A 23,780-nucleotide genomic window follows, 5' to 3' on the forward strand; every position below is an offset into this window, starting at 1 on the left:
ATTATAAAAACTACTCCGCCGGCGAATCATCCCCCGAAGACGGTGGCGGTGCCCTCAAGCTAGGTGGAGGCGGAATACCAAGTTGATTTGCCAGATACTCAATGCCGGTGTCATGCGAGAAGTGTCAGCCATCGTGGCGGTGAAGTACATGGACATTAGGGAGGACAGCGGCCCTTGGGAGCCCGTCTGGCTTGATTTGCTTCAGCCCCTCCTCCTCCCTCTAGCCGCCTTCGCCACCTTGTTCCCTTGCGGCCGACGTCGTGTACCGGAGGAGCCCCCTGCATCGGATGTCGGGAACTCAACCTCTTGTGAGGCGTTGGCTTCCCCGCCCTCACTAGACGAGTACTGGCCACTAGCCGTATGCTTCGTGCGGTTCGAGCACGAGCCCGTGGAGGATATCAAGATGTTTGACCACCTCCCAAACATCGGGAAATATGAAATCTTTGCCGGTGTCGGATTTGAAGATTCGCAAAACCGCTCTCAGAATGTCGGATCCACTGGCTCCGCTTTGGTATTGCTCCGCTTCCCTCTTGTAGATCCCACAAAATCTTTTGACATCTCTGTCGGCTCGCTCAAAATGAGTTCGAAGCATCTTCAGGTTGCGGCGGAAGGCCCCCCTCGGCTTATTTGCGTTGTATACGACGATGACCTTATCCCAAAAAACCTTGCGGTTTTGTTGATTCCAGAGGATGAGATCGTTTGACGTACTGATCCAAGCGTCGAACAGAGCCATCGTCTCCGCTTGGGTGTATGGATGACGCCCGCTGTCGTCTCCGTCCAGCACCGCCTCCGGAGTGGGTTCCTCCGGAATATCCTCCCTAATTTGGGATAATCCCTGCGTTTGCGAGCTCCTCAGACCCAAGGGAATGGGAGGACGATATTATGCATCAACTGAAAAAGATGGTGTTTGGTACGCCGGCATCGCCGAGCCATGGGTGCTCGGCGACGAACCGGAACCGGAAGCACCAAAAACATTGTACATGCACCCCAATCGGCAAACACGTTCAAGTCGTAGCCGTTGCCCTCGTCGTCGGAGTTTCAGTCACCGGACATTTTTACAGAAATTGGAGAGGAAAGAGAGATGGTGTTTGTGAGAGTGTAGTGTTTGTGTGTGGAAAAAATGGTGGGGGAATTGTATGTGTAGTGTTATTTATAGATGAATGTGGGAAAATAATAATAATAATAATAAAAAGGTAAAAAAAAACGGGCAGAAAAAAATGGTAATTTTTTTTAAATTTTTTTATTATTCAGATTTAAAAAAAAATTTAAAATATCAAAAAATCGACGTCCACTCGCGTGCTGGCGAGTGGGCGTCAAGCCGCGCGCCATAGCTCGATACGTGGCACTGGCGCGTGGCGGGCTCTCCCGCCATCCCTCCCCCACGAGCTAAGTGATGAGACTGAGCATCTGCAGCGGCGTCTCGCTGCAGGCTCGTCTCGCCGGGACGAGACCGAGCTCACAGCGAGACGGCGCTGCGGATGCTCTTAATACCTCAAAATAATAGGTCTATATAATGCTAGCAAAATAACATTTGGAGCTAATTATATAATTTAAATGAAAGGGTAGTAGTAACCAAAAGAGCTATTAGTACCTTAGTTATGTCCGTTAACTATTAATGTGGTGTTCAGTTTGAAGAATTAATTAAGATTGAGTCTCACGTATGTTGTTCGGTTGAATAGATATGATTTGCTACTTAATATCGAGTCAAAGTCACATATCATTAGTCATTGACTTAAGAGTTTTCTCTCTCATTTGGAATGTTCAATTGTAGATAATTCAAGGACAAGTTAATCTTAAATATGCAAAAGGCCAAAAGGGTATATCATCGTGCACATATGTTGGAATCGTGTTTGGTCAATGGACTTTGACCAATAGTAAATATGACGAGACATTTAATTTTATAAAATTAAATGCAATAGCGACGATCTACTTTCGGAGTAGATGACTGTGATATATTCATTTTCTCCAAACCGATTCCCGGCGAGTGAGAAATTATGAATTAAAGATTGTCACAATTGTGAACTATAAAGGAGCTATGAGATAAAACCAAGGGATTAATTATAAGAGTTAATTATTCCACATTGGTGGAGAGAACCTTATTAAACATGTATTTAATAAGATGAATTATTACAGGTGATAATTATAGTGGACTAAGATGGGCAATAGAACCCACGCGTGGACGCTGCCTCGTCACGAGCCGCGAGCCGTGCAGGCACCGTGTCCCGTGCCCGGTGCCCCGTCTGCAGGGTGCCATGCATCAAAAGGTTCACAATGGACCCGATGCACAACGGGTACTAAAAGGTCCATGACGGGTCCTGACACATAGCGGGTCCCAAACGGTCCACGAAGGACCCCGACGCATAGCGGATGACAAAAGGTCCCCGATGGACCCCAACGCATCATGTGCCAAAAGGTCCACGATAAATCTCGTCGTGTAGCGTGTCCAGATGCATCACGACTCACATGATGGTTGTTGACTTCATCAATACAATTGAGTGGACTTGGCCTATAAATAGACATGCATCCATTACATTACATGCACTACATTGCAAACCATGCATATCATTTGCATAGTTCTCTCCCTCTTTTTGCATAGTCTTCCGTCGAAGCTCTGCCCACCATCATCTAGTTCGCCGGAGCTTGTTTTGTTTGCGGTGTTGCAACGAACAAGACAAAGTCATTTTATCTTTGGGGACGAAACGCCAATCCAAAGCACTACCGGGGCGTATCTCGTCTTGCGGAAAGATGACTCATCGACCCGGCTTACATCTTTACGGTTTATTGTTTCGAATTCCTCTTTGTAATTTTAATGTAGTTTATTTCCGTTTAATTTCTCCATTCTTAATTGGGCTGTATTACGCCCGGTTAGTGTATCTTTGTATCACATTAATCATTTCACCAACAATCGCAAGACGAGATATACTTGCCGTTGAAGAAGGAGTTTAGATTTTAAATTAAATCTAAAACTTTCGAAACTAATACCTTAGCTTGGATATGGATCCCGTCGCTGCGTTCCCCGTTGCCATTTTCCCGACTCCAACACCGACGTGCCCACTGTTCTCCCGCTGGGTACCCGTCGGGTCCCCGCCGTGACCATGACTCCTGTCGAGTCCACATCATTACCTTTGATTACCCAAGCACCTTGAGCGCTTGCTAACCCATTTGGATCGACTGGTGCATCCACCTTGAGTGGCACCGATGGTTCCACACTAAGTGGCTCCGTAGGATCCTTGATTGGATCGGGTGTTGGGCCCTTCGGGGTCAACATGGGTGTTTGGGCCTTCAGGCCAATACTCTAAATGACGGTTCCACTATTAGTGGTTTTGTGAGATCCTCCAATGGATCAAGTGTTGAGGCCTTCGGGATCAACACGTGTGTTGGAGCCTTAGGGGCCAACACAAGAGCTAGTGGTTCCACGTTTAGTGGCTCCATTGAATCCTCTAATGGATCAAATGTTGGGACCGTCGGGTCCAACACGAGAGTTGATGCCTTTGGGATCAACACTAGTGACTCCAATATGGGGGAGAGACCTCGTGAATGTTTAATGACAGGGAAGTCCTATGGGACGTCTCCCGTCGTCCCCATGGATAGGGACGTTGGGCGTATCCCATTGCTCTCAAGGGACGCCTCCCGTTCTTCGGGAGACATGAGGGACATTCAACTGCCGTCCGTGGCATGGGAAATGTTGGGAGACATTTCTCACCCGTCCGCGTCTTCAAAATGTCGGGAGATATGGGGAGACATTTCACTCCCGTTAGTGCCTTAAAAAATGTCGGGAGACATTTGGCACACGCCAGTCCCTTAGGAAATGTCGGGAGGCGTACGACACACATTTGTGCATTGGGAAATGTCGGGAGCAAATTTTGCACCCGTCTGTCTCTTAGGAGATGTCGGGAGCAAATTTTGCACCCGTCGGTCTCTTATGAGATGTCAGGAGCAAATTTTGCACCCGTCGGTCTCCCGTTCATCGGGAGACATGGGGAGACATTTGGCTCCCGTTCGTGCCTTAGCAAATGTCAGGAGACATTTGGCACACGTCGGTCCCTTAGAAATTATCGGGAGATGTTTGACACCCGTCCGTGTCTTGAAAAAATGTCGGGAGACATTTGGCACCCACCCATTCCATGAGAAATGTCGGGAGACATTTGGCACCCGTCCAGATGTCGGAAGAAAGATGAGTCCACCAACCAACAAGCTTGGTGGAGCCAATTTTATCAAACATGCAAAGGGTAAAATAGCCGTCGTGATAACTGAAGAAGTCAACCATGTCGAGAACAAAGGCTGTTGGTATATCGACACGGCTATCGCTGCCCACGTGTGTGCCGATAGAAGTAAGTTCTACACTTACAAGACTCAACATGGGGAACCAAGCCTCGTCCAAATGTGTCGACGTTGGAGATGTGGTCCTCAAGATGACGTCCGCTGTGACAATCACTCTGAAGGAAGTGGCACATGTCCCAGACATACACAAGAACCTAGTTTGGTTCAATACTTGTAAATAAAGGTTTTAAACTTGTATTTGAGTCTGATAAGTTCTATGTGTATATAGTTTGGAAAATCCATCGGAAAATGTTATGTAACGAGGGTCTTTTTAAACAAAGTGTATCGGCTATTCGCCGTGTTGAAAAGCCACTGGCTAATAATAAAAATGCCAATACTTCCTCCTATTTGTAGCATTATAGATTAGGACATGTGAATGCTAATGCTATAAAAGTTTAGTAAACTTGGATTTACTAAAGACAACAGAAGTCAATACCCAAAACAAATGTGAGATTTGTCTTGAGGCGAATATGACTAGATTATTTTTCATTCTATTGAATGAAACATGAAATCCTTTGAAAATTCACATTGATGTATGTGATTTAAAATTCGTGCAAACTAGAAGTGGTATAAAAATACTTTATCACATTCATAGATGATTGCACAATATATTGCAATCTTTATTTTTTAAGAAGTAAAGATGAAGCAATTGAAGTGTTCAAAAATTATAAGAACGAAGTCGGGAATCAACTTGGATTGTAAATCAAAATGATTCAAAGTGATAGAGGAGACAAATACGTAGCCCCATTTGAGAAATTATGCAACACAAGTGGTATAATTCTTCAAACGGTTGCACCATATTCACCACAATCTATTGGTGCTACAGAACATAAGAAACTGAACTCTTAAAGAGATGATAAATGCGTTACTGATTAGTCCAGGGATGCCCCAGAACATGTGGAGGAAAGCTGTTTTGATAGCCAACTACATCCTAAACAAAATCCCACTCAAAAGTAAGGATGTCACTCCTCATGAGTTATAGAAGGGAAGAAAGCCATCTGACAAATACCTCAAAGTGTGGGAGTGTTTGGTCAAAGAGATGGTTCCCCCGCCCAAAGAAGTTACAATCAGTCCTAAAACGGTTGATTGCATCTTTATTGGGTATGCACTTAATAGTAGTGCATATCGATTTGTTGTCTACAAGTCTGAAATACCGACTGCGACCGTAGGAACAACAATGGAGTCAAGAAATGTAGTATTTCTTGAAAAATATATTTCCTCGCAATGACAAGGAAAATGCTGCATCCAATTCTGAGACGAGAATTGAGGATGAAGCCACTAGTTCTAAATCAGCAGATGAAGCGCCAGAATCGCACAAGCGAATAAGGCCTGATCCAACGATACAGTACTAAGACGTGGTAGTATGATCAGAACACCAAATACCTTTGGTCCTGACTACATTGTTTTTATGTTGGATGAAAAACCAACATTAATAAAAGTAGCCTTTGCTGGCCCTAACGGGTTGCATTGGAGAAAAACTCTTCAAAGCGAAATTGATTCAATTTTGCTAAACCATACTTGTGTGTTGGTTGATCTACCTAAATGTGCTAAATCTTTAGGATACAAATGGGTCCTTAAAAGGAAGTTTAAGGACGATGGAACAGTTGATAAGTATAGAGTCTAACTGGTAGTCAAAGGCTTTAAAGAAAAAGAAGGATACATTTTGTTCGATACCTATTCACCTGTAACGAGGATTACATCAATTCGAGTGCTTCTCGCTATTGGTTCTGTGAACAATCTTGAGATTCATCAAATGGATGTTAAAACTGCGTTTCTAAATGGTGACATTTAAGATGAAATCTATATGGAACAACTTGAATGTTTTATAGTACCTAGACAAGAGAGAAAGATATGCAAACTGGTTAAGTCCCTCTATGAATTAAAACAAGCGTTATTGCAATAACACTTGAAATTTGATAATATGATGTTATCAAATAGATTTAAAATCAACGAATGTGACAAATGTGTCTACATTAAGAACACTGATAATGGATACGTTATAGCGTGCCTCTACATTGATGATATGTTAATATGGGTAGTAACACCCAAGATGGGTAGTAACACCCAAGTGATTAACGATACGAAAACCATGTTAAAGAGAAACTTTGACATTAAGGACATGGGTCTAGTCGATGTGATTTTTGGAATGAAAATTCTAAGAAAATTCGAAGGAATCACTTCACACAATATCATTATGTTGAGAAAGTACTAAAGAGATTCAACTCCTATAATGGCATGTTGGCCAAGACACCTATAGAGCTCAATGTTCACTTGAGCATGAATAAGGGTGAGCCCCTTGCACAAGAAGATTATGCACGGATCGTTGGGTGCATTATGTATTTGACTAATTGCACTAGACTTGACATTGCTTGCATTGTGAACAAGTTGAGTCGTTACACGAGCAATCCAAGCAAGGAGCATTGGAAAGCCCTTTTAAAAGTTTTGAGGTACTTGAAATATATTCAATATCATGGGCTATAATTCTCGAGATACCCCCAGTACTTGAAGGGTACTGTGATGCGAACTAGATATCCGATAACAAAGACTTACTTTGAACAAGTGAATATGTCTTTATTATTGGGGGACACTGTCTCGTGGAAATTCATGAAACAGACATGTATAGCCCTATCAACCATGGAATTGAAATTAATAGCTTTAGATAAAGCTAGTGAGGAAGCCGAGTAGCTTATGAACTTCCTTGAAGATATTTCATGATGGTCTAAGCAAGTGCCTCCAGTGTTGATTCACCGTGATAGCTAAGCTGCTATAGGAAAGGCAAATGATGGCTTTTACAATGGTAAGTGTCGACATATTCGTCGACGATATAATACCATGAGACATTTGATCACAACAGAGGTGATTACAATTGACTATGTGAAGTCATTAGATAATCTAGCGGATCCGCTAACCATATGGTTAAATCGTGACAAATGAATAAGTTGCTAGAGGGAATGAGTTTGAAATCCACAAACTAAAGGATTGTCATAGTGGTAACCCAACCATGATGACTGGAGATCCCAAGAACTTGGTTAAATGGGAAAACTAAGCTATGAGAGTTCGTGTGAAACACTCATCCATATCTATTTCCTAGAGAGCAATAGAGTGTTGAAAAACTTGCCTAGTGGTGAGGTTAAGTCTATGAGTTTTAATGATTCCTAAAGGATCTCGAGGAGACTGAGTTCTCAAAGGAGACCGAGTATGGCAAGATACTCGACGAGAAATCACCTATGTAAGTGTGAAGTGGCGCCGCTTCAAATAATACACTTATGAATCCAAAGTGGTATCCAAGGCCGCAATGGACACAAAACGTGAGAACGAATGAGGTTGAGGTGTTTAAGTGTTAACATCATTGTCTCGATGCACGCCATGGAGGAATAGTTCAAAGCATCGCGCTACTAGTCCGCCTGTGTATCCGATGGTGTTGACTATGGATGGTTCAAAGCCAAAAACTACCTAACTTTATGCTTATATATATCTCTTGAGGGTTGAGCTTGTGTCTGCATACATATGCATTTGACAATTTTCACTCATGTGGGGGATTGTTGGAATCGTGTTTGCTTAATGGACTTTGACCAATAATAAATGTGACGATACATTCAATTTTATAAAATTAAATGCAACAGCGACGATCTACTTTCAGAGTAGATGACCGTGATATATTCATTTTTCCAAACCGATTCTCGGTGAGTGAAAAATTATGAATTAAATATTGTCACAATTGTAAACAATAAATGAGCTATGGGATAAAACTAAAGGATTAATTATAAGAGTTAATTATCCCACATTGGTGGAGAGAACCTTGTTAAACATGTATTTAATAAGATGAATTATTACGTGTGATAATTATAGTGGACTAAGATGGGCAGTAGAGCCCACGAGTGCACGCTGCCTCGTCACGAGCCGCGAGTCGTGCCCGGTGCCCCGTCTGCCGGGTGCCATGTATCAAAAGGTTCACGATGGACCCGGCGCACAATGGGTACTAAAAGGTCCACGACGAGTCCCGACACATAGCGGGTCCCAAACGGTCCACGATGGACCCCAACGCATAGCGGGTGACAAAAGGTCTCCTATGGACCCCAACGCATCATGTGCCAAAAGGTCCACGATGAATCTCCTCGTGTAGTGTGTCCAGATGCATCATGTCTCTCTAGCTCCCGTTACGGCTTGTAACCTCGGCGGTTACAGTCAAGCCATCATGACTCACATAATGGTTGTTGACTTCATCAATACCAATGAGTGGACTTGGCCTATAAATAGGCATGCATCCATTGCATTACACACACTACATTGCAAACCAAGCATATCATTTGCATAGTTCTCTCTCTCTTTGCATAGTCTTCTGTCGAAGCTCTGCCCTCGCCATCATCTAGTTCGCCGGAGCTTGTTCTGTTTGCGGTATCGCAACGAACAAGACGAAGCCGTTTTATCTTTGGGGACGACACGCCAATCAGAGAGCACTACCGGGGCATATCTCGTCTTGCGGAAAGAGAACTCCTCGACTCGGCTTACCTCTTTACGGTTTGTTGTTTCGAATTCTTCTTTATAATTTCAATTCAGTTTATTTCCGTTTAATTTCTACATGCTTAATTGGATTGTATTATACCCGGTTAGTGTATCTTTGTATCACAGTAATCATTTTAACCAACAATACGATCTAGAATAACTCCAAACTAATACACACGTAAAACCTAAAAGTAGTCCAATATTCCTAACTCGTTCATAGTGATATCATATCCGTACATCTACATTGCAAGAGGTGAGTTACATACTCTCATGTCACCATGGCTACTTTATATACCTAATCTTGTGAATAACATAACATATAGTCCTTAAAATAAAACTTATGAAGTGGGGAGAAGATTGATTTCTACGTCGGAAGATATAGACAATAACAATAAATGACAGGCATATCAAATAAAATTGTGTGCATAAAAATTAGATTGTACTGTATTATGTATTCCGAGATAGTATTAATAGGGATGTCAATCGGGCCGGTCCTACTCGGGTTGCGGGTCAATCGGGTGCGGGCTAATCGGGTTGTGAATTCTTTCGGGTTGTAAACGTTCAACCCTAACCCTAAAAGCTCGGGTTTCGGGCTAGCCCAGCGGGTTAATCGGGTTGCTACCGATAAGATTAACATGCGATCAATCCAATAAATAATGATGAAAATTAGTTATATTCATAAAATGTAAAATTTTTAATTATGATAAATTTGAGATATATGGTCAAACTCAATCATAAACATGACCAAATACTAATATTTGAGATATTTCGTTAAATTTTAATGCATGTTTTAGAAATTTAAATATTTTTTAAGTGAATTTGAAGTTTTTAATTTATTTATCAATTATTATATTAATAAAAATTCAATATATAATTTGTATATTTAATATAAAATTGGAAGTTATTTTTGTAGTTAGCTATATTATAAAATTAATCAATGAAGTGTCGAATTAGGAGTAAAAAATAGAGTAATAGAAATTTTATCGGGTTTTCGGGTCTAGCCCTAACGGGTCGCAGGTTAATCGGATGCGGGCTAATAATTTTATCGGGCTAGAAATTTCCAGCCCTAACCCTATAAATTTGGCGGGCTATTCAGACCAACCCACGGGTTGCGGGCTAAATTGACAATCCTAAGTATTAATATATATTAAAAAAAGTCATCTTTTATCCATCTAACAAAATATCAAAATCTTGTTACCGTAAGAAGAGGGGTCTAATAAATCCAATTCGGACAATACGAGTAAACAAGAAAATAATTAAATAACAGAAATACCCCCGTTTGATTAAAAGCAGAGTGAGGCTATATAAGTCATTTACAGGGTCCACCGATCATTGATTAAACACGACCGTATAAAACAGTCAACGAAAGTATTGGTTTCATCTCTCAGCTCCATTCCAAGTTTGATTTCCAAAGACCGAAAACAGCAGTTCCATGGCGTACAATCCGACCGGCAATGTTCGGATGGACGCGCAGGCGGCGGCGGAGAAGGCCGTTTCGGTAATCGGATTCGGATACGATCTGACGTCGGATCTCCGCCTGTCCGCCTGCAAGCACGGCCCCTCCGGGTCGGGTCTGATTGAACTGGACCGGACCCGCACCAAGGACTTAGTGGTTCCCGGTAACGTCGTCGTTTCCGGCGCCCCTTCTTCCATCAAGTGTGATAAAGGCGAGCGTACAAGGTTCAGCTCCGACGCCCTCACCTTCAATCAGGTAATTAAATTTCATCTTTTCTTGGAAAATTCATTTATTATATTGTGATTTCATATGGGGATGAATTATGATGATTTATGACTAAGTCAATTTTCAATCGTTTATCGTAAATCACGTTGATTTAATAATGTGTGTATGAGGTAATTAATGATAAATAGTGAATTTTAAAAGCATAAACGAAATGTAGGGTAACAAAAGGGTTTATTAGTGATAATTAGTTTGTTTCTATGCATTCTGTCATACTATTATTAACAAAGTAAAGACAAATAAATATTACCTTGTCATCATTTTCAGCTACAATTCTGTGCTACATTAAGAGCTAGTTGTTCAAATATGGCGGCTTATAACTTAAATTCAGATTTTAAAATTTATCTTTTTTAATAAAAAATCATTTTTTATATAAAATTTTTATCTTTTTTCTTACATCTCTGGGTCTAGAATTTGGTTCCTAATTCAAAAAGAGCTGTCTTGCATCTTCTAATCTTGAAGTCAACCGTTGAGCTAACCCTCATTGAATTTGAGTGGTTGAACAAAACTGATGGAATAAATTTCCTTTTTTTAAATGATAATTTTGTTTATTTTGTACTCCTATCTTAAATGGCATTATGATATGCTGTATAATGTTGACTTGTAGTTGTCATTCATGAATAAGGCTTGTACATATTTTTTTAAAACAGAGAATGATTCAGCCAATTTATCCAGCTGATTTTTTGTGATTTTAGTCATGAAAATAATTATGTTTTGATCCATGAATGGGAGGAAATTTTTGGATTATCATCTCTAGGAGTAATGTGATCATACCACATTGTCAAAACTCTTACACGGTCATTTCATTGACTTGAAAATGTTCAGATGTCAGCTCATTTTAACCAGGAGTTGTCTCTGTCGGGTAAAATACCATCTGGTCTGTTCAACACAATGTTCGGCTTCAAAGGCTGTTGGCAGAATGATGCGTCCACAACCAAAATTCTCGCGTTTGATGGTTGGTTCATCGGTTTGTACAGAATTGAGTTGGAGAGATCTCAACTGAGTTTATGTGAAAGCGTGAAAAAGGAAGTGCCGTCTACATGGGATCCTGTTGCTCTTGCTGAGTAAGCTCCGTTACTCGACCTTCATTTTTTCCTAATACCAGAATCTGTCTAAGACTCTTAGGTTATCAGGTGGTATTCTCAAGGAATGCATCAGATATTCTTGACAATGGTTTAATATGGCAACTGATCAGTGACTTCCTGAATTTCCAGGTTTATAGATAAATACGGTACTCACGTTGTCGTTGGGGTTAAAATGGGAGGTAAAGATGTAATTCACATAAAGCAGCTTCAAAATTCAAATCTCCAACCTGCTGAAGTACAGAAATTGTTGAAGCAGTTAGCAGATGAACAATTCCGTGAAGACGGAGACAAACTCTCTGCAGCTAACTCAGATATATCATCAAGAAAGCCGAAGGTACTTGGACGATTAGAGTCCACATCATGCTAATGCACTCGAAAACCATCTGTATTATCCGTAAATTTGATACTCGAATATTTAAACATGAAAGAATCCCATGCTTGCAGGTCGAACAATCCATAGTTTGGGATCTTCAGTTACCATTTGCAAGTACAGTGAGACCGCCCGTTGTTTCCCACTCCAAAAATGAAGTAAGTCTATATATCAGATTACTTGATAAGTAATTCTTGTCCAATATTTCTTAGCAACTAAGTATATCGATTTCTCTATGTAGGATTTGTTAAGCATTCATGTTGGACGAGGGGGTTTAGATATCTCCCAAAGCCATAACCAATGGCTTTCGACCGTGTCTCAGTATCCCAATGTCATATCGATGTCTTTTGTGCCTATTGTTTCCCTGCTCAGTGGCGTCCGGGGCAGTGGTTTCTTAAGCCACGCAATTAATCTCTACCTCCGATGTGCGTATGCTCGTATCAAGTTGCTATTCATAAGTTGGTAAAAAATGTGGTTATTTAACTATTTTTGACAGTTTGTAATATTTTCATTTTTGTGCAGATAAACCACCTCAAGAGGAACTGGCCCAGTTTCTGGAATATCAGTTGCCAAGGCAGTGGGCACCGGCATACAACGATCTTCCTCTCGGACCTCGTCGCAAGAAAAAGTCGTCTCCAGCTCTTCAGTTCTCTCTATTGGGTCCTAAGCTCTATGTCAATATTGTTAAGGTAAACATCACTCATACTGTTGTCCCAGTCTTCTGGGCACGCATGATTTCCGTTAACGACAACAAACGTGCAGGTCGATACGGGTAGCCGGCCTGTCACGGGCATCCGGTTATACTTGGAAGGCAAGAGGAGTGATCACTTGGCAATTCATCTGCAGCATCTATCAACACTCCCTGACTCTCTCCAGCTCTCGCCCGACCACAGTTACGAGCCAGAGGATGATTCTCTGCACCGTGGTTACTTTGAGCCGGTCCAGTGGAGCATATTCTCGCACATATGCACTGCTCCTGTTGAGTACCTTGGTGCACGGATTGACGACTCCGCCTCTATCGTGACGAGGGCCTGGTTCGAGGTCAAGGGGATCGGAATGAAGAAGGTGCTCTTCATGAGGCTTGGGTTCTCGATGGGGGCATCGGCAGTCATCCGTCGGTCCGAATGGGACGGGCCAACCGCGACGTCAAAGAAGTCCGGGTTGATCTCGATGCTGATGACCACACCGTTTAGTACTGCTCTGAATCAACCTCAGAAGCTCCCGCCGAAGGTGGATTTGAACTCGGCCGTCTACCCGGGAGGGCCGCCTTCGCCGGCCAGAGCTCCCAAGATGGCTCATTTTGTCGACACGAAGGAGATGGTGAGGGGGCCGGAAGATACGCCAGGGTATTGGGTGGTGACCGGAGCAAAGCTCTGTGTGGAGAATGGGATGATACGAATCAAAGTGAAGTACTCTTTGTTGACAATAGTTTCCGATGACTCTTTGTTAATATGAGGAAAGTGCAAGTGTTTGGAGATTTTGTTTGTACATGATGTGTACATTTGCCTATTCATATAGTATATTTTTTGATGTACACAACAATAAAGAAAATATGAGGAAATATTCCAAATCCAATTGACAAAAATAGTAGAGGTTTCGACAAATGCTGTTTAATTTTTTTTTAAAAAGCCCAGCTCTAGAGTTAAATCTATGGGTTTGTACAGGCCCAATATAAATCACGTGGCCAGAGTAAAGCATAAAGGCCCATATAAAACAGAGAATAAGTCAACGACGTCGTTCCCGAAGTGCTAAGGCTAGCCCCCTAATTTTCAATCGCGAATTTAGGGTTAGGGTTTCTCATTTAACCCCAAAACCCCAATAAAACATTCCATTTCCCTTTTGTCTGTTTCTCGCTCCCCAATTATGGCAACCAAATCCGCATCATCGACAACGGCGCAGCAAGATGGCGCCGCCGCCGTTAAGAAGACGGAGTTGCGGAAGCCGGTATTCGTGAAAGTCGACAGCTTGAAGCCGGGTACGAATGGGCACACGCTGACAGTGAAAGTAGTGACTGCCGAGACCGTTCTCAACAAGAAGCCACGTAATCCAACATTTCGCGGAGCTCAAAATCAGAACACGAAAATCGCCGAGTGTCTGGTTGGCGATGACACCGGAACGATCCTCTTCACCGCCCGCAACGACCAGGGTATGTCGTCATACGCACACACTCTCTCTCTCAGTCGCCCACATTCAGGCGGTAACTTATCTGTATTGTTTTTGAAAAAAACAAATTTCATCCCATTCGTCGATTATTTTGAGTAAGTGAATAAGTTTTCTGATATTTTTTGCGGGATTGCTTTTATTTAATGTTATGTGAAATTTTCATCTAGTTTTCAGCTAAAAGGCCTTCGTAGAACAATTAAAATATCTGCATTAAAAATAAATTGTCAAGTTGGAAAATTGAATTCTGAGTATGTATTCTATAGTGTCATCATTTAGTGTGATCTGGTCTGCAAGCTTCTCACCAGCTCACCAATCTTCTAGTTGTGTTACTCTCATTTCAAATGTTTGTTGTGCATTTTTTGTTTTAAAATGGTGGTGACCTCAAGTTAAGCACCCTATACCCAAACTGTTATGCTAATTACTCAGCCTTCCTTCTTTAACGATGAATAAATGTTTCATTTCTTAAAGTGCTTTCAGCATTTACCAGAAATTTGCAAAATCTTGTCAGTTTGAGATGTCTACAGATTCTCATGAAGATGTATCCTCGTAAATTCTGTTAATAGCACTGTAAATACTTAAACTTTTTAACTTTAATTTTGGAAAACATGTTCTTTTAGCTGTTGGAAGTTACGATGAAGATTTGAGGCATTTTAGCTTTGGGTCTTGCTTGCCCCCCAGTCTTTGGCTTGTGTGGTGGCATTATCAAATACGTTCCAGAAGCATGTTTAGTGTGCACATGATGTATTTTACCCTTTTGTAGTTTTGTTGATTGAAATGAATATACAATATGCAAACTTAGGTGCTTGTTGAAGCTGTTTTGAGTTGCGTTTCAGTCTTTGGATCAGTTGTTTCTTATTTTCTTTATGAGTGTTATGAATTTGAAGATAAATGTAGCTGTTTTTATTGATGAAAAGCTTACTTGACTTGCAGTTGAGATGATGAAGCCAGGTAACACAGTGGTACTCCGAAATGCAAAAATCGACATGTTCAAGGGGTCAATGAGGCTGGCTGTGGACAAGTGGGGCCGCATTGAGGTAGCTGAACCAGAAAAGTTTGTGGTCAAAGAGGACAACAACTTGTCGCTTGTGGAGTATGAGTTGGTTAATGTTGTTGAAGAGGCTTGAACATGTTGGGGTTCAGTTTAGTTTATGGCTGATTTATCTGATTAGCTTGTCTTTTGTTTCTCTCCCATTAAGGTAATTATCTCGTAGGACTGAGTTAGCTTGGTTTTAATTGTTGATGTGTAAAAAGATCAGCCTTGGTTTATATCACATCTCTATTAGATTTTTGTCTATCGATTGAGTTTCTTGTCCAGCTGCGTATGTAAGAAAATATTTTGAGAAACCTCTGAAAATAGGATCGGGTCTCAAAAAGCAAATCAGATTCTTTCCAGTCATGTCGACCTCTAATTGTTGGGCAAAGAAACATAAGTATTATCGTATTGTTACAAATCTTATACCAACTATTTCCCAAACAAAATGAGCTTAAAATAAGTACAGACAGTTCTATAAACTTCAAGAAAAGAACTTCAGCAATTACACATTCCTGATTGCCAAACATCAGAAGGTAATTTGAGTATCCAAATGGAAGAATCTACGATAAAATAAAAAAACAAAAAAACAAAAAAACAAAAAAAAACAGAGCTATAAACAACAGCTCAACATTAAGACTACAATTGGACAAAAGCTAAAAAATGTCACTGAGAGCGGTATTATAATGTGTAATGACAGCAACAGAACAATCATGCCCACTTTGTAACAATCATCCATCTACAATAAAGAACAAGAATTCTTATAGCCAGTAGTTAAAATGAACAAGAATATTTGCTACATGCATTGAAAATTCAATCATAAAGAAAACCGATTAACAAGGTTCCTTGTTATTAATTATTTGGTCTTTTAATAGTAATACAACTTCAACATAAACTAAAATAGCACAATTTGGAATCTCTTCAATCCGAATATCACCCCATGAGCAGTTATCACAATCCTAGAAAGAAAAAGAAGCCCAAGTTAAAAGGTTGTTAACGAACAGATAGCAGGTAGTGCATTTATCATAACCTGTCAGTGTCTGGCTACGATAGGTCAGTGCCTTAAGGTAAAGTATGACGAAGTTGCATAATAATAACCACATCTCAAGGAATAGATGCCACAGTTTTACATAATTCAGTCACATGTCAATACAACAAATTAACAAGCAACTCTTATCGCCTTATTTCACAATCTAGTAGACCACAAAAGGAAAATCCACAAAAAACGGTCATCTGATGTGCTGAGCTCTAACCATATGACTATTTATCAGATGTACTATTCTAGTGCACATGCGAAAATACTTCTTGGAACAATCCAACAGTCATCATACCCCATCGATGCAAGCTGATGAATACAACATATTATCAGCAAGATATTTACACGGCTAATTAAGCAATAACTCAGCCAAACAGGTTCTAAGCAGGGTAATCGATGAAACGACCTAGTTCTGCAGATTATATGTAACAGATGGTAGGCATCAAAATCCCCAATGAACAATAATTGGGAAACTCTAGTAAAACAATTCCAAGGAAAAAAACATGAAAAATAGGCCAAAATTGTTAACGGTTCAATATTACGAGGAAAGTGATAATATGCACCCATATTCTAATTTAGAGCTACAGCTATAGTATTTCCTAAAGAAAGGAAATAATTTATGTCTTAAAAATCAGCAATTTTCCGTCTATCCTATGAGCCTGCAAGCTAAAGGTTATTCTGAAGATTTTTTTTCCTTCTATCCCATCTCCCATGCCTCTAACTAAGGGGATATTGTATACAGTCTACAGATATAAGGTTTAAGTACCTCATCTATAAATTGGAAGGCAGAACATACTACATTATATTAATCAGATAAAAGAATAACATTTCTTCACCTCATGTTCATGACCGTCATCTAGACCTTTCTAGCCCTACAAGATGGAAAGAATACACCTCTTTCATTTTGAGAGCTTTGTGCTAGACCTCAAATAGAAGAATGCATGAATTGTAAAAATAGAGGCTTGAATGAGAGAAAAAATGTCAAAACTAATACTTTAGTTGATTGCGTCTCTTACTCGTTCCTACGATGATTTATTATTGAGCCAGAAAAGCACTATTTATGTTCTTCGAGGAGTATCAGCTAGCTACTTCCTTTTAATGGGGGTAATTGCTCAGGAAACAAATATAGTTTGAGCCTAGTATATTAAATAGAGTACTTAATAAAACACCGCCTAACAATCCGATTTGGGGGAAACATATGCATACTATATAATCATACATCAATAGGTGCTATTTGATTAAGTGGTGGACACATACAGCAAAAATGATAGACATCATACGTGGATAATTAGAATAAAACTCAGTATGATTATATCAGAGTCACAACAGAAAACATCAATATGTGCACCGAGGAAAATGAAGAATTTACCCTCGATAGTCCAAGCGTGAGTACGCGGAGCGACGGATAGCATCGAAGTAAGCAGAGCTGAGGCAGTCGCGGTGTGGTACGGCAGAAACGAAGCCACGCTAACACTGCTCATCTCCACGGGTGACCTAGCGCATCTCAAACACCAAATCGTCGCAATTGGAATCACATAAGCGGGAAGTCGAACTCAACCGACGTTAATTACCTGAAAATGCGAGCTGGGAGCGGATTTTGGGATGAGAGGCGAAATGGAGACGGAGAAGGCCTCGGCTTGACGCCAACAGATACTCTGGCGGCGGAGCGCAAGACAGATCTAGCGGCGAAGGAAGCCATCTCAGCTCAGGTGCGGAATACACAGTACAGAGGTAGGGTTTATTGGGGTTTTAGATTTTGCTCAGAGATCAGATCCTCTTTTTCGAGTAGTCGTTTATTTTGTAAGGAAGAAAACGAAAGGAACAGTGTATTAGTTGTGTTTTAGCCCAAATAAAAATTCTCTTAAGCCCAATCTATAGGAAATAAGTAGAGGATACCTTGATAGGCTATAAGACCATTTATTTTGGGCCCAACAATAGTTCTAACACCATATCTTAACGCAAACCAAAATACTACACGACTGTTGTTAGAATGGATGAATTGGACGGAATTGGGTTTTATGAATATTGTTCGGTGATGTGTATATGATCTAGCAATTAATTTCAGATGTGGATTAGTCTTGACTTGCAGGTCATGTAAATTTTTTTTGTGACAAAATTAATTTCAGACCTTGGTATATGATTGATGCACACACACTCCACATGGCTGAAACTGATGGAAAATTATGAACTTGTCAATATATGAGTTATTAAACAAACAGATGGATGGAGAGTAGAATACGGACCACACATATCTCACAAATGAGCCGAATTAGGGTAGCTGTTAATTCGTTATCCAGCCAACTCAACAGAAAGTGAAACTTTCCTCTAAATATTGAACTCATCCTATTTTTTATTTACAATATTTCAACTTATCAAGAAAGAAAATTTAAATTCAAGTAGCATGTGACCTTATGGAGTATTATATTTTGTTCTCACTTGGAATTTGACAGCAAAATATTCTTTCTGTTTTGTCACTAAATATGTGCACTGTTTGTTTCGTTTCACTTCTCATCCTTCTTCTCTCATTAACATTATGCATCAACTTCAATTAAAAAGTACTATTAGTATAATAACCCTATCAAAAAGATGCGATATAAATAAAGAACAAATACATGGAGTATATTTATATAGAAGCTAGCTGCGTTAAGAATTTATTCATGATTAAGAAGATGGAAGCTATGATTAATTACTCAGCGCAATGTGATTATGCAAGGTTGCCAAACCCATGAGAAGATGGAAGCTTTGATTATTTACTGCATTGTCACACCTTGATCTCTACCATACATTCTGACAATTTTACCCACAACATCATTACACTACAACTCTCGTGACATGGGCCTCCATTCTAAGAGTAATGCCTTTCAATATTAATACTCCCTTCCTGTTTCTTCTCTTTCACTTTTTTAAAGAAGAAACAAATGATAAATTTTAAATTGATAGATCATGAAAATGTGGCTGGAGGTTTTAGTACATTTACTTGACATGTAACAATTTAAAGACTTGAGAGAATTTTAAAAAAAAGTGACTAAATAAAGATTGGCAGTCTGCCGTGATAAGCGGGAGAATTGGACCGTCATGTGTAATTAATTATCACTTTTTAAATTAGTATCTATCTTATTCCAAATTGAGAATAAAAAAGGGGAAAGACTAGTGAAAGGAATTACTTTGGGGAGTGGGCTATTTTTGGATAGTGATCAATAAATTTGATTTTGCCTTGGAATATTGGGCACTCTATTAGTATTTTCAAATTCCCCCTCCACTCCGTCGACGTTCAAAATCATAACTATACTAATTTCTTCCAGAAATTTTATTTCAGTTTTTCAATGACCGGAACTAAAAGGAAAAACAAGAGTACGCTTGGAGAAAGCACTTATAGTTACACTATACTTTTACTTTTAAAAGCGATTGTAATGACAGTTACATTCCCCCTTCAATAAATAAATAAAGTAAATAACAAGAATATATAGAAAATACTACTAAATATAAGCTACCGACAGAAAATCATTTTGGAAGTTGGCAAAAACAACAAGTAATGCGACCACATAATTTGAAAGTTTCTCTCATTTATCTATTATTTTGAATTTTATTTATGACAATTATCGGTGGCGTTTGCTTCACAACTTTACAAAAATCAGCCAAATGACAAAAAAAATAGGACGAAATTTGCTTTAACCATATATCAAAAATCAAATTATAACACTTTTTGTGGTATGTCTCAAGCCTTTAAAAAAGTGGTTGTCACCAATCATAATTAACCACGCCAGTTAAAAGAAATGTGTAATTATATTGAATAAAACAAACACACAAATTTCAATTCCCAAATATAGCATTTAATATACAAATTATTATACTGTAATATTTTAGAGTCGAAAACCGTAAAAATAGAAGCATGAAAATAAAATAAAATGTGTGGTTTGGTTTTCAGTAAAAACCATAACTTAAAAACACCATGACTGTAAATTAAAGTAAATATCTCCTTCTCCTGATTAAGTTTCAAGGCATGTTTTCCTCATCCTGGAAGTGTTGTTCAGTGTTGTGGTTGAATTCATAGGCATTGTTTCCATAGAAGTTTGTGTTGGTGAAATCATTCTGCGGGCGAGCAGCTTTCAAGGTTTCATAAGGGTGATTGCTGCTGTACTTGTCCGAGTTAACATCATAGAAATACTTTCCGTTTTCCAAGTGGCGCGTGTCGCTCATTCCCTGCGGCTGGAACGTGTTGGCGCGGTTGCGGAAGGCTGGGCCGCTGTTGAAGCTGCTGCCTAAGTAGAAGTTGGCGACGCCGTTGTCTCTGTTGGTGGTGGTGCTGAACTCGGCTTCATCAAGCGGCTGCTGGTTGTTGTAGTAATTCTCCTCGCCACTGTAGTAGCTGTTCCTGTTCACCTCTTCATTGTAGTAGTTGTTGGGGTTGGTGGTGAAGGTTCTTTCTTGTTCAGATTCGGGCTGGGTGACGTAGGCGACGGGGTTGTAGTTCTTGGGGAGGTATTTGTTGAGGGGTTGTGCGGCGGTGGAAGGGGGGTTTTGGCCGGTCTCCTGGCTGTAGAGGCCGTAGCTGTTCTCGTTTTCGGGGAGGAAATTGGGTTCCTGTTGATTGGTTGGGACAACAACATTGTTGGTGTTGGTGGTGCTAGGGATTTTGTTGAATAACTGGCTGTCTCTTGCATGAGTGGGGAGAGAGGAGAAGAGGGTGAGGAGGAGGAAGAAGATGGAGAGTTTCATGGCAGGGGAAGCCATTGCAGATGAGACAAATGGTATCGTCAACTTTGTTTGGTTTGTGAGTTTTTATAGAGGGGAAACTGAGTGTGAGTGAGTGAGTGTTGAATTTTAACTGATTCGGTGGACATGGGGACATAAATTAAGTATAGGTCAGGATTAGGTCTCAATGAAATTACCTATTTATTTCCATAATTTCGTCTTTAATGGGAATTAATTATATCTGCACCTAGTGTAAATATGGGCGCCATCAATAAATTCAACTTTTATGATATAAATATAACGTACAATGGATGGTTGTGTGTGAATCAAGCATACTACAAAAGCTTCACGTTTCATTATTATTATTATGGTTATGGTTATTATATGTATTAGGATGCACCCTATATCAATATAGTTTACCATGTTAATCTCTCTATTTGTATAAGTTATTACGATTCTTTATAAGATACGGAGATAACATTTATCATAGATAAATATCGAGTTTCATAAATAACTCAAAAAGGAAAAAATAAAATTCCAAAAATTAGGGAAATGTGGGTAGAATAGTCATGCGTGGATTGTGGATGGAGTGGGTGGGACATGAAAAAATATTGTTCTACACTAACCATGTGCCCTCTTCAAATATTGAGAGTTGCACCAAACTCTTCTTTACACTTATTGAATTTATTTTGATGGGGGGCCTCCACTCATTCACAATATTCAACTTTACATATATTTTTTAAATTCATTCTAATATCTCAGTCCTAAGACTTATAGCCACTACATTTCTAGAAAACCCAATTTTCGGTATGCTCAACATTAGCATTGTGAATATTGTTTTTTTTTTGAGGAAATGATTTGATGAGTTTAGATCGATTTCTATATAGGACAAGATCCATGTTGAAAAAATTTGAGATACAAACTTGCAGGGCGAAAATTACACAATAAAAACAAGGAGAAAATTACACGATAAAACTTGTGGAAAGCGGTAAGCCGAGTCGAGGAGTCCTCTTTCCGCAAGACGAGACACGCCCCGGTAGTGCTCTCGGTTTGGCGTGTCGTCCCCAAACATAAAACGGTTTCGTCTCTGAAGTAGCAGCACCGCTAGCAGCAGAGCTCAGGCGAACGGGAGTAAGGCGGGGGCAGAGCTTCGACGGGAAGATTATGCAGAGAGGGAGAGAGCGTGTATGCAAGAATGCTTGAGTTTGTTGTCTACAGAATGCAATGAATGCATGACTATTATAGCGTGGAGTTGGAGGTGGTCTAAAAGGAACAAGCGGGGCTTGAACCACGCTCAACGACCAGCTCCAAAGAACAGCCCAAAGACCACCCAAAGACCAATTGCCAAGATCCAAGGCATACGGGGCACGGGTCACCGTGCGCGATGCTGGCGCTCGCGGCTCGCGCGTGTGGGCTCTGTCGCCCATCTTATTCCACGATAATTATTACACATAATAATTCATCTTATTAAATACTTCATCAAAGAAGTTTATCATCCCCGATGTGGGATAATTAACGCTTAGTTAATTAATCCCTTAGTTTTTTTTTCTCATAGCTCATTTCTAGCTTTATTGTGACTAACTTTAATATATTATTTCTCACTCACCGGGAATCGGATTTGAGAAAATGAATATGCTGCGGTCATCTACTCGGAACTTAGATCGACGCTATTGCATTTAATTTCACAAAATTAAATGTCTTGTAACATTTATTATTAGTCAAAGTCGTTTGACCAAGCACGATTCCAACAATCCATATACTTGGAAACTATATGATTATGACAAATTTCGAAAATCAACTAGTACTAGTATGTCAAAATCAAAAACATATTCTAAATTTGATTATCAACATATGCTTTAGCCTAAGAGTATCAGCAATAGCGGACGTCGGACCGGCGTGCCGGACTTCCGCGTGGGACGTCCGCCATTAGGCGTTCGAGAGGCGGACGCGGACACTACAGATCCGCCGCTTTCCGACGACGTCCGTCGTGACGTCCGCCATTGCGGTGCCACGACGGACGTCCCGATTTTTTATTTTAATTTTATTTTTTTAAAAAAAACTCTATATATACGACTCGTTGCAAACTCTATATATACGGCTCGTTGCAAACTCTACATTCAAGGCATAACATGTAACTTTGTTTGAATCGTTTTTTGGTTTGGGATGATTTTTTGGGTGAACTATGTATTTTTTTAAATTTTAAATATATATGTATTTTTTTTTAAATAAAATCGTTGCATTTTCCCCGTATTCGTGTCAAAATTTTAATTCCGTAAATTGCATATTTCTGAATTTGTGAATTTTTATTATTGTGGATGTCCGCCGTGATGTCCGTCATTGTGCAGTGAGTTGTCCTTATGACGTGGCAGTGTAGTGTGAGGTCCTTATGACATGGCAGAAGGTATTTTTGGGAAGTCTATCGGGATGTCCGCCGGAACATCCGCACCACTGGATGCTCTTAGGTGCATATAAACAAATTTCCCCTAATATTTCATACTGTATTAATTTAGTAGAGTTGCTACACACCAACTCTACCGGCCCCCCTCTCTCTTCATAGACCATTGTGTACTCTATTTTTTCTTTTATTGGGCACAAGTAATAAATGTTTTCAACCATGATTTTTGACTTCTTTATGTTTTTAATTTAATGCCTTTTAATTTGATGGGTTGCATCTTTTTATGTTTGATGCTATTATAGAACATAATTGGTGGGTAGTATGAGAAATTTATATTTCCATCATATTTAATAAATACCCAACAAATTATTTGACGGTTTGTTACTGCCACTTTATGTAGTTTTCGTGCTTTGATGAATTGCATGTGGCGATAATAAATAATAATAAT

The 23,780-nt window shown here is 39.9% G+C and overlaps 5 protein-coding genes across 9 annotated transcripts; 2 read left to right on the plus strand and 3 right to left on the minus strand.

Annotated features, from left to right (window-relative positions):
* Positions 1 to 352: 352 nt before the first annotated feature.
* On the minus strand, positions 353 to 733 carry LOC121777784 (glutathione S-transferase T3-like). Its single transcript, XM_042175143.1, has one exon. It carries the CDS (start codon positions 731 to 733, stop codon positions 353 to 355), a length of 381 nt encoding a protein of 126 aa, XP_042031077.1.
* A 9,432-nt stretch (positions 734 to 10,165) lies between these two features.
* On the plus strand, positions 10,166 to 13,620 carry LOC121777500 (MACPF domain-containing protein NSL1-like). Its single transcript, XM_042174773.1, has 7 exons — positions 10,166 to 10,534; positions 11,387 to 11,625; positions 11,776 to 11,980; positions 12,091 to 12,174; positions 12,258 to 12,441; positions 12,539 to 12,705; positions 12,779 to 13,620. The coding sequence occupies exons 1-7, from the start codon at positions 10,256 to 10,258 to the stop codon at positions 13,469 to 13,471; spliced, it is 1,851 nt and encodes a 616-aa protein (XP_042030707.1). The 5' UTR covers positions 10,166 to 10,255; the 3' UTR covers positions 13,472 to 13,620.
* Positions 13,621 to 13,765: 145 nt separating this feature from the next.
* Positions 13,766 to 15,473, plus strand: LOC121775963 (uncharacterized protein At4g28440-like). The gene is made up of 2 exons (XM_042173071.1): positions 13,766 to 14,162; positions 15,110 to 15,473. Exons 1-2 carry the CDS (start codon positions 13,880 to 13,882, stop codon positions 15,301 to 15,303), a joined length of 477 nt encoding a protein of 158 aa, XP_042029005.1. The 5' UTR covers positions 13,766 to 13,879; the 3' UTR covers positions 15,304 to 15,473.
* A 102-nt stretch (positions 15,474 to 15,575) lies between these two features.
* On the minus strand, positions 15,576 to 18,158 carry LOC121775964 (protein NUCLEAR FUSION DEFECTIVE 6, mitochondrial-like). 5 transcript variants are annotated; one of them, XM_042173075.1, is made up of 3 exons: positions 17,817 to 18,149; positions 17,615 to 17,748; positions 15,576 to 15,948 (listed from the first exon to the last, which is right to left on the minus strand). In XM_042173075.1, the coding sequence occupies exons 1-3, from the start codon at positions 17,942 to 17,944 to the stop codon at positions 15,941 to 15,943; spliced, it is 270 nt and encodes an 89-aa protein (XP_042029009.1). In that variant the 5' UTR covers positions 17,945 to 18,149; the 3' UTR covers positions 15,576 to 15,940. The 5 variants fall into 5 exon arrangements, with proteins under 5 accessions (XP_042029009.1, XP_042029008.1, XP_042029010.1 ...); XM_042173074.1 differs by lacking the exon at positions 15,576 to 15,948 and adding an exon at positions 15,950 to 16,168 and having other exon boundaries at positions 17,817 to 18,113; XM_042173076.1 differs by lacking the exon at positions 15,576 to 15,948 and adding an exon at positions 15,950 to 16,168 and having other exon boundaries at positions 17,615 to 17,739; positions 17,817 to 18,069.
* A 1,851-nt stretch (positions 18,159 to 20,009) lies between these two features.
* Positions 20,010 to 21,040, minus strand: LOC121777911 (protein E6-like). The gene has a single exon (XM_042175243.1). It carries the CDS (start codon positions 20,974 to 20,976, stop codon positions 20,239 to 20,241), a length of 738 nt encoding a protein of 245 aa, XP_042031177.1. The 5' UTR covers positions 20,977 to 21,040; the 3' UTR covers positions 20,010 to 20,238.
* Between the last annotated feature and the right edge of the window lie 2,740 nt (positions 21,041 to 23,780).

The sequence above is a fragment of the Salvia splendens genome, chromosome 18 (genome assembly GCF_004379255.2).
Source record: "Salvia splendens isolate huo1 chromosome 18, SspV2, whole genome shotgun sequence".
In the NCBI taxonomy this organism is placed as follows: domain Eukaryota; kingdom Viridiplantae; phylum Streptophyta; class Magnoliopsida; order Lamiales; family Lamiaceae; genus Salvia; species Salvia splendens.